This window comes from Nanorana parkeri, unplaced genomic scaffold, assembly GCF_000935625.1.
Source record: "Nanorana parkeri isolate BGI_ZX_2015 unplaced genomic scaffold, ASM93562v1 scaffold1181, whole genome shotgun sequence".
NCBI classification, from domain to species: domain Eukaryota; kingdom Metazoa; phylum Chordata; class Amphibia; order Anura; family Dicroglossidae; genus Nanorana; species Nanorana parkeri.
The window spans coordinates 176587-187901 of NW_017307449.1; the positions used below are offsets into that span (position 1 = coordinate 176587).

The 11315-nt window shown below is 37.8% G+C and overlaps 1 protein-coding gene across 1 annotated transcript in view; it reads right to left on the reverse strand.

Annotated features, from left to right (window-relative positions):
- LOC108796841 (cilia- and flagella-associated protein 47-like) overlaps positions 1–11315 on the reverse strand; it is a 208738-nt gene that overhangs the window by 162819 nt on the left and 34604 nt on the right. Inside the window, 7 exon segments of the mRNA XM_018568382.1 lie at positions 213–357; positions 2043–2120; positions 4348–4479; positions 4838–4960; positions 8102–8232; positions 9109–9353; positions 10819–11035. Coding sequence (XP_018423884.1) covers positions 213–357; positions 2043–2120; positions 4348–4479; positions 4838–4960; positions 8102–8232; positions 9109–9353; positions 10819–11035 — 1071 coding nt within the window.

Here is an 11315-nt window from a genome sequence, read left to right on the forward strand (position 1 = left end):
AATGCGACAATCGCCACCCCCCCCCCCCCCCCCAAAGTAATTGGTATCTTATAGAAATGCAATGCTGTTTAGTGTTAATAGTTTTGAAAATAATATATGTTTAGGAATCAGTAAACTGAAAAGTAGAAAAAAACATGAACAATGAGAGTAGAATAACATGTAAAGGATATATAAGGCTTATGTGTTTTCTCCTCTATACATAGACAACTCACCTAAATCATCTTTAAAGGACAGTGAGAAATCCTCATACTGAGAAAGATCAAATTCTACTTTTGCACGCGTTACCCCTTTATTCTGAAGCAAAAAAGGTATAGCCTGGGTAGAATTTGCATATACTCCAGGAAAAAGAAATGAGCTCTGGAAAAAACAAACATAATACATCTTTGAACTTCATTCAAAAACTAAAACAATTTATTGAGCAAAGGCAGAATACTCAGACTCCAAATTAAAAAAGGTTTACTGATACTTTAAGCTGACGTGGTCATGTTTTCTGTGGTTTGTGGGGGTAGAAGGGAATTTGTTGAGAAAACTGAACTTGTCACTGTACTACAGGGGTAAGAAACCTTGGAGTCCCATGAGGAATTGCAAGACTCTGACAGCCAAAGGCATCACTGCCACAGACAAAGGCATGATGGAATTTGTAGTTTCACCACAACTGGAAGGCCAAGGTTGCCTACCCGTGCACTACAAAAAACAAAGTTTTTCCATTAGTGTAAAAAAATAACAGAACAGCCTCTCTCATACATGAAAACAATTTTGCTTTTTTGGAGAACCTCATTAAAATGCACATTTTGTTTTACAGCAATCAAATGTGGTAGAGGAGACGCGAAGAACAACTAGCCATGGTACTAGGTTATGTCAGTGACTAGGGGCTTATTTGTTTATCCTGTAGTTCCGCTTTAAAAAAAAGGCAAATATTTCAAATGTCAGGCATGTACCTGAGAAGGATATAATTAGGCTATTTCAGAAAAAGTATGACGTATTAAAAGCCCTTATAAATGATAAATAAAAAACCATGAACAGAAAACGTCAAATCCATTTTGTACAATAATGAATATCAATAAACCGACTAGAAATGACTTACATGACATTTATTGGTGTTTGTTAATTATTAAAAGTGTTACCAGTGGTTAATAAGAAGTCAAAAAAGTTATATTCATTAAAAGCTTTAAAAAGAACAGACACAATTAATTTGGGTGTGTTGGAAATTAATATGATGGCCATCAGTGGAGTCAAATACAAAATTAGGTTGAACTTAACAGACAAATACTAAATACGGGTGGTTACGGGTCAGTGCTGAAGTATTGGTCACATGGTATTTGTGGAAAAGGTTTCAGGCAAAGACATTTAGGCAGAGACAGACAAGCAGCAGCTCTGCCTGAACAATGAGCCTTAGGATATACATACAGTATAATCCTTGACCACTAATCATGTAACATGTTGTCACAGGGAATTACAATTTATTTGTGCAATGGGACACTGAATACCTGATATAACTCTAGATACACCATATAATTTTCTATCTTTTGTAGTAGCTATTTTGTAAACTGTGCTTGTATTTCATGCTTTAACATCCTTTACATTTAGGTTACATTTCTATTTTACAAAATGGAATGGACTTCTTGGTAACGTGACTATTGTTATAAGCAGCTCTATATAATGTGCAGCTTTGCTGCTCGATATCACAAACTAGGTTTTACCCTTGTAAGCTGACATGTTATTTAGATGTAAATGACACTTTTTTTTGTTACAATTTGTGGTCTTTTCAGAACACATAATACTTTGCTGGTGACTAGCTGGAGTTATTCATGAGGAACAGACACAATTTCAGCAAAATCCCTGCAAACACCAAATTATGTACTAATGTGTTTATTTGTCTAAGGCAGCCAGTGTGAAATGTGTTCATACCATGTGACTTATTTATTTTAAGTAAGTATTTAAAGCACACGCTACCAGTGTCACAAACTATAATAGTTGTCTGGCAGGATTACAGCAAATATCCACTACATGTCACAATAAATTGAGGTAAACCTCATACTTACAACAGAAATATCTACTTCTGGTGGCACAACCGATCCTCCAATTCTTAATTCTAAAGTCTTTGTATTCCGCACTGACACCTGACAGAGAGAACAAGATTGTAATCACCTCATGGTATTTTTCAAATAATGGCTATTCATACCCATTAAAAGAACAATAAACCATTAAAGTGGAAATGCAATCAAACAGTTAAATACCCAGCTGAAATCAAATATGTTTACTGTATTACATGCCAAATGATTAGTCATTCTGTACAGACATTGCAAACCTCTTGCACACTACACAACCAGTCAGGCGACACACTTATTTAATGTTTCATCAACAAGGACAGACGGGGCAAGGGGGCATTTGCGCCCTTTGGTTACTATTAATAATATGTGTTTGGCTGGTGACCCTGACTGGAGATACTTCACCATTCAGAAACTGATCAGAGTGGAACCTGAGTCAGTAAGTCATGGTGGGAGATATATTGCTGTGTGCTACCTAATTAGACCTGTGATTACAGCATGTGGCAGTGGGAAGTCTTCGCACACCAACTACCTTTGCAGATCTGAGATGTCATGTGAACAAATGCTGAGAGGCAGAAAGGATGCTGGAAAAATGATGCCCTATTTTAAAAAGGTCACTGGATTGTGTATACCCCCTAGGCCAAGGGTTTCAGTCCTCCTGTTCAGCAATTCAGATTCCTATGTTCACTTTCCCACTCCAATTAGCTGGACATAAAACCAACTGTCCAATTAGCAGCGGTGTGATTCAGGAACCAGGAACTTACGGTTTAGCAATGTAGCTAATACATATGTAATAATAATACATTTAAAGTCAACAAATATGTATCTTAACGTTTTACTGAAGTTCTACTTTCATCCAAATTAACAGACAGGCTTTTGCGCTGTGATTTCATTTCTTTATACTGTATATTTTCACAGTACTCAAGTAATAAAAATATATTGGTGCTCTACGCTTTCAGTAATAAGCATAAAATTAATGTACAGCATACAGCTGGTGACTGAGCATTTGTTGTTTCTTTCCTATGCCGCAGCTTTTATACATTTTACAAATGGGAATGAAAGGTATCATCTTCTGCACAGCTTTAAATTGGAGCTACCACCTAATAAATACTGGAAAATCCCCTTGATACATAGAATCTGCTGGAAGGTTGCTTTGAAACACTTGCATGTTGTATACAAACATTTTCAATATGGCTAGATATTGGTAAAGATAGTTCCTGGGTAGCAACCCTGAATGAATCATTGAGAGTCAAAACCAAAGAAGTAGGAGATGAAGTATGTGGTCTAAGCAATGGTGCTGTCCATGTAGATAATAGCACCAGCATTAGAGCCTATGTCAATGGGCTTTGAGCTTGTGTTGACAGACAAATGCAGTTTGCTTTCAGGTGCATTCAGCCTACATTTAAGATCAGTTTGAGATGCTTCTGAGATCATTCATAGTTCATTGACAGGTGCATTTGAACAGCAGTTGACCTCCTTCTGACCTGCATTAGACCTCCTCCCAAACTGCATTAATATGATTCAAAACAATTCAACACTTTGTAACTGTGTCCATTCATCATGTTGCAGCAGGAGTTGAGAGAGTGTGATGCATCCTTTAGCATTACGAATCCAAAGTAGGGGATGAAGAGTTGAGAATTATAACAGTTATATGACACCAATGGAGTCCCTAATGCAAGGTTCATACCACACTAAAACAATAGTTGGGGCAGCATTGCAATACAGGCATTCATGGCTTATATTCAATTATCAACCTGCCACATCTGCCCCTTATCCCCCCTTCCCCCACCCCCTGCCCAATAACCTTTGGCATGTGTCCTTTACTGAGCAGTTATTGTTTCACTGGGGAGTTCATGTTTTGGCCACAACACTCTGGTTCACTGGCCACTGGTCCAATTACAACTGTACATTTTATGAGGCCTAAAGCTGGCCATACCATTTCTATCTGTTGGCCATTTTAAATCTATCCACTTTTAACTATAACAATCTGCCATATAAATTTGTTTCTAGTTTTGAATGACTAAATTATTAAAACTGGCATGAAAATGGAACAACCACTGCACATTCACAGTGGTTTTAATATATTATTTTCACCATAACATCAATCATTTAGTTACTCCAAAACTGGCAAATATATGGCCAGCATAAGAGAAAGAATGAGTCAATTGTGATTCAGCCCATTAGCTTTCACCAAAAAACTAAAACATCAGTTCTGAATAACCCGCTAAATAGAAGACATTCCATATACAGTACGTAAAATATAATGTTGACAGTTTGGCTTGAAACTAGCAATTTTTACCTCGACTCTGGTGTCAAACTTCATAACCGCTCGTGGAGTGAAGAAGATCTTAAGAGTTGCATACCCTCCCACTGGCACCACACCCTGAGATGGTGTAATCGTCATACCAGGCAGTGGACTTATATCTACTACCTGGAAAGAAAGAAATAAAGACATACTCTATTAGACAATTGTTATGTCTAAATAAAGATTCTACTTTTCAGAGAAGTAATAATTATATTAATCGTAAATAATAGTATTGGATCCCATACAATGCAAGTGCAATTTTGTGTAAACAACGTTAGGATTGTAGAACAGATAAATAGCAGCTGCAGCTTCTGAGATTTGAAACCAAGAAATGTCAGGAAACCTAGTTTCCTTCTTTTAATTTTTTTTATTTGATCAATTCTAACAATGCATCTTCAGCGTATTCAGCTGAAATACCTTCCCAATCCCAATCTGATTACAACCCCACTAAAAATACACCAAACAAAATTGGTTGTTGATCTACCTGGAAATATGCATGATTCATTCCTGTGTTCTGAATAATGGCTGTTTTGCAAGTTGTTAGGCCAGGTGGAGCATGATGAAAGTGTACTCTTTGTTCAGTAAACTGGACACTTGTCAATCCAAGCTGTAGATAAGAAGGAAGCCAAGATTAGTTTATTGTTGGTCACATGGTTAAAAACTAGAGTAGTAACTAAACTTAGCAGGATGTCAGCATATTTAAATGAACCTTTGTATTTAAATATTACCCCTACAGACTTTAGAAAGAAGGATTCTATTTAACCCCTTCATGACTGAGGCCCTTTTTTCAATTTTTGCACCCATGTTATATTCCACATTTTAGGCACTATAATAATAAATATAAAAAAACAAGGTGACCATTAAAATTAAAACCCAAATATGGGCAAAACTTGTATTTTATTTGCATTATTATAAATAAAGGGTACACCTACAACACTGACTAGCCTGATACACATGTTAAAAAACAAAAAGACTTTCAGGGTGGCAATGTAAATAAGAAATATCATGTGTGATATTTAAATAATCTGACTAGAAAAATGAAAAAAAACAATGTGTACATATATATTTTTTTAGTCCTAGGCACAATACATAAAGAAAATATTAAAACAATTTCCCCTAAAGTATACGTCATTGCTCCTTTTGAGAATGTTAGTTTTCGGCATTTCAGGTTGATGCTTTAGCTGTAACACTTTGCGATTCACTGGCCAAGAACACGTATGGGGATAAAAAAAAAAAAATTCCACCACTTTTTTGACAATCACAGCAATAAACTACAAGAACAAGCTTGTCTTGCATGTCCAATGCAAGTACAATTATGGGACATTGTACAAAGCAAATGGCCAAACCCAGAAAATAAGTTAACAGCTGTACTTGAGACATTTAAAGAGTATCTTATACAACTTGCACATGAGAGCCATCAAGGGATTGTAAAAACAAAGTACAGACTGCATGAACTATACTATACTGGTAGCCAGGCAAGGATGCCCGAGTAATAACTGCCATGCAATCTTGAGTTGCTTGTCATAGTCATGACAACACATTTGTCACACACTCCACCACTCCAGCCAGTGTGTCAATTCTTGATTCTGCTTGAAAAAATTTTGCTATTGCAGACATACAACTCCCACAACTTCCAGAGCATCTAAAATCATAATTTGCTAAGATTGCTAAAAATGAACAAGATAAAAGTAAAGCACATACTGTTTGGAAACATGGTAAGAGACAAGTACAATTTCAGCCTGGATCTCTATTTAGAGTTAAGGAACCTGGCTTATTGAAACATGGCCAATACACATTTTCCAATCTTACGGTGAAATGTCAGTGAGAACCTATCAACTGTCTGCTGAACACATAGGGGATGCTAATTGACTTGCATCTGTTAGGAAGGACTTTTTAGAAGTTTCACATGGCGCAGTACATTTTCCTATTAATACAGATAACAACTCAATTGCAGGCCAGGAACCCGCCTAGACATATTCAAGGAATCAAAAGGCCTCCTGTGTGTATCAACGATTATATTATGTAATTAAAATGCATAGTACTGTTTTATAATATCATTCCTTATATTGTTGTTATCTGTATTTTTCAATACTAAGGAAAAAAGACTCTTGTACCATGAGGGGAACAAGTGGCCTGTAGATGTCACTATGGGGTCTATTCACAAAGCTGCCGTAGGCAGCCGAGTGAACAACCGACCCGAAGTGAAGTGAGCCGAACACTGCTCGGCTATTTACTTCAGGCTTGTAAGGCTGATTGCAGCCGTATATCGGCTGAAATCAGCCGTACATCGGGTGGCTTCGGGACGGTCAAACATGCTCAGCATGTTCAGCCGACCCGAAGTGCAGAAGGAGTTCGACTCAGCCGATCCAACATCTGGATCGGCTGAGCCGAACCTCCGGCAGACTACTCGCTGCTGTTCGGCCTATTCTCATAGATGCCGAACAGCAGTGAGTGAATAGCCGAATGCCGCTAAGCGGCATTCGGCTTGGCTATTCTGCTCGGTACCTCTGTGGTACCGAGTAGAATAGAAAAACAGTTACAAAAGTAGAAAAAAAATACAAAATGATTGGGCGGAGCTAGCAGTGACAGATATACCGACTCTTCTAAGCTCTGGTCGTAATGACACATGGGCATCCCTGGTTACCAGGGATGCCCATGTGTCATTACACTGAGAACACAGCGGCTCCTCCGGGTTCTCAGTGTAATGACAGATTACCTGGTAACCAGGGATGCCCATGTGTCATTACACACTGAGAACCCGTCAGAGCCGCTGTGATTTTACAGCGGCTCCGCCGGGTTCTCAGTGTACCGAGGAGCCGCAGTGTAATGACAGAAGGCGTCCCTGGTTACCAGGTATTTCCCCTGGGCTCAGTCGAGCCGAAGCATATGCCTTCGGCTCGACTGAGCCCCTCGGCCAACTTCGGGGGCTGTACAGGCTTTTGTGAATAGCCCATACAGCAGCCCTGAACTGAAGGGGCCCTGGGGCCAAAGCTACCCAAAGGATCAGTCAAAGCTACGGCTAGATCCTTTGGTAGCTTTGTGAATAGACCCCTTTATTTAGTTCCAGTTCCTGTTCATGTTATAATATTATTATTATATTATTATTATACTGGATTTATATAGCGCCAACAGTTTGTGCAGCGCTATTCAATATAAGGAAGACATTACAATCACAATAAAATTCAAGACATGATGGTAAGGCGCTGCCCCTGAGGGCTTACAATCTAAAATGCTCATGGGTAACTAAACTTCTTAATAAAGCACTTAACAGTTTCTCTGACTCCCAGAATACAGGACAAAGCAGACTTGTTTTTTAACAGATTCTGTAAAATATTGTAAACTATCATATATTATACTGTAGATCGCAGGCTTGCAATGCTTTTTCAGCCATAGAGATGCTTTACATACTGAGAAGAGACCCGATTCATGAAAATTATTAACTGAAAACAAATAGCAGGTGCTGAGTTTTTCCAAAATGCATAAACACTCTTACACTATCCAAATGCTAGATTCTGCATTTAAGTATTATGTAATGTGACTGTAAACATTTAGCATATATATGCAATTTAACATCTGTTTTCCCACACATCTTTCTTGTGATTTAACTGTTTTTACAAAGAAATTGAATCAGTTTTTTATTAACACAGACAAATCTTTCTCTTAAATAAAATAAAAAATGTGTTTGTGCTGTCATCAGGTTTTCTAATGGGCTGTATTGTCAGCATCTGTGTAGTGCAGCTAGAATTACCTCTGCAATGCATCTTAGTTTTGCTGAATATCTCTGCTGCACTAAGAGACTGAATTCTCCTATTTCAGGAGAGCTGAATCCTGGATGCCATACCACTTCACATTCTAGATCTTCATAAGCATCAACAATGCCTAAAAAAAGTAAAATGTATATAAAAATGTGTATAACAAAATCAAAAGAAAAAAAGATTTTTGGAAAAGATTAGTGCTTCCTTTTTTCTTACATATGACAGCACAGCAAATGTTTCTTGTTTTTTTTTTTTTTAATAAATCCATATCACACTATGCTTCCCACACCGCAGATTACTAGTATGTCAATTGACCAATGTGTTTGACTGTGGTTTATTGGATACCTGTAATTTTTACTGGTCGAATTTGTTTTTGTTCGGATTTATAGCACATATAAACTTTTTTTTTATACAAACACTTTCATATTGCAAGTTAAAAATAGTTCATTCATGCACAATTCCAAACTATGGAGTCTATTTATCTGCCCAGCAAATCTCTGTGAATGTGTGTTCTGTGTGAATAAAGGCAAAAGCGAACATTCTTAGTGTATTTTCCTTTCCGGTCAAATGTAACATTTTAAAAATAAAATCTTTCCTATGCCCCTCAGCTCCATCTAGTGGTAATAATGCAGTTTTTTTCCAAATGTTACATTCAACCTGAAATGAAAATATACTAAGAACATTATTTTTCGCCTTGACACAGAACAAACATTCACAGAGATTCGCAGGGCAAATGGCTCTGCAAATTAATAGACCCCTCCAGAAGGTCTCCAGGATGCTGTGCAGGCATACTGCAGGAATTGGGATTCCCTATGACTGCTTGATTCCACCTTTTCTGGCTGCACAGTTCAGAAGTCATAGACATTCAACACCTCCCCCTTATTATGTCATTATGCTCCTCCTTTGCATAAAGGACAAAGACAATATACAAAAACTGACAATAAGCAAAATACTAACAATAATTGTGTTAAAAAGTCACAAACAATTCTAGCTGAATTACCTCTTGCTGGGCGTATTGAAAAAGCTATTCCTTTTTCAGTTATGATTGGCTTCCAGCTAAAATCAGCTGGGTGATTTCTGCGATTGTGTAATCTTATGGACGATCTAAATCCTGCCTCAGCTAAAAAGTCATTGTTCGGTTTCAGAATCAGCTCATGAGATGATAGCTCAAGGGCAACAGGAACTGCTTTTGCAGTTACAATGATGTGACCAGAATGTTTGCTGTTTACGGTGTAGGTTATTGACCTGCAAAAAAGTATTCAGAGAATGTATGTTTTAATATTCTTAGAGTTGTTTAAAATAACAGCGATATAATAACCAGCAAAAACAGCACATTGAGCCAGATGCACAGATGAAGCCTGCAGTACTAAATAAAATGCTGACAGTAACCAAAAGGTTATTCCCTTAAGTACAATACATTTTAAAGATGTTAACTGCTTGACTTCAACATAGTAAAAGTAAGTTTCTAACTGACAGTTGGTATACATACTGGGGGGAATTTATCAAAACTGGAGCAGAAAAATCTGGAGCAGTTGTCTATTGCAATCAATCAGCTTCTCTCTCCAGTTTGTTGAGTTAAGGTTTGAAAATAAAAGAGAGAAGCTGAAAATAATACTTAAATAACTTCAACAGTATTAATTTATATATTTTTTGATTGATCTTATTTTTCTGGGAAGAGATGTGTCATGTTTCTGTGCTTTAATAATTAGTTAAGTATAAAGAAAACAAAACAAATGGTGGCTTGAGAGACAGTGCACTTGGAAGCCTGTCTCTAGTCTAGTATAGGTGAAGAATGGCAATGTGACAACTCATTTCTGTGGTAGGGGTCTAAGGAAAAATTGAGCCCTCTGCACTCTACAACCTATGGCCCCCACTCTACTCAGTTGCCTCTTCTACTCTACCCCATACCTCCCAGTACTCCTTTTGGGATCATAAGTCCTCTTCTCAGAAGCTAATTAGGATTTCTCTCAACCAACCATGCTTCATTCTGAAATTTTGAGCAACAATACAATTGAAGGTATTTATCACAGTGGGCACATGGTAACAGGTAAAGGATGGTAACGTAACAGAGGATGGCAGTGGGACATGAGAATAGAGATTTGCATATCAATGTTAGCTCTGGGCAGATCATCCAGTTTACAGTCACCTGGGGCTATTTCAGTATGTATTGAGGTGAAGGTGGGTACTGCCAGTATTCTCTAATGATGCCCCCTGTCCTTAGCTTGTCATATGTGATATACTGTACATAGAAAAATCCTGTCACCCAAGCTGCAAATAACAACACAGTGTATTGGTGGTGGGAGGACATATGTCCCATGGCCCATTGCTCTTTGTCGCACATCTGCTTGTCTACAGTCACCATAAAAGGAATGAGGACTCAGAGCTACTGATTAATCTAATTGATCTGATGGATCTAAATCTGGCTGTGTGCAGATAGCTGTAGGAAAACAAGGTACACTTTTCTGCCTGTATTTAGTAATAATAATAATAATTATTATTATTGTTATTATACAGGATTTATATAGCGCCAACAGTTTGTCCCGCGCTTGACAATAATCCACAAAAGCTTTTTAGGGCATGCATGAGAATTTCCTTGTGATAACATCAGCATGATACTGTCTTTAGTGACCTTTTTGTACCAAAGTCCTACAAAAGATTCTGTTAATGGCTGTTCTTTATGGTTTAAAAAAAAAAATACATTCATTCTTACTTCTTAAACTTCCCCAGTGAGTTTGTTTCAAAGACAACAGGGATGTCAGTCTTTGACATAGGTGGCACAACATGAGAAAGAGGGCTAGTTTGCTGCAGCTCCTCACAGTCTATCTCCACCTGAACCCAGATGTACATGGCAAGACTATTTATGATGTTCAGTTCTTTAATAGATGTAGAACGTACACAGACTTCACCAAAGTCTATTGTGGAAGGACCTGTGAAACATAAAGGAACATGGATAAAACATCAAAAGACAAATATAATTAAATTCTGTAAAGCTCTGTTGCATTCTTTATTTAGCTTTGAACAAAGGAAAGGCAATAAGCTACCTGCCAAAATAGTTCATACAGTTCTCATGTTATTTTCCAGACAGCTTTACAGTCGGCTTTACAACAGAAGCGATGCTGGAGAGTTACCTGTCGCCAGATCGCTTGTGTGTCCCGAAGAAGGCCCCCCCCCCCCGCTGCCCAGCTTCCCGGGCTCCGTTGCCCCCCC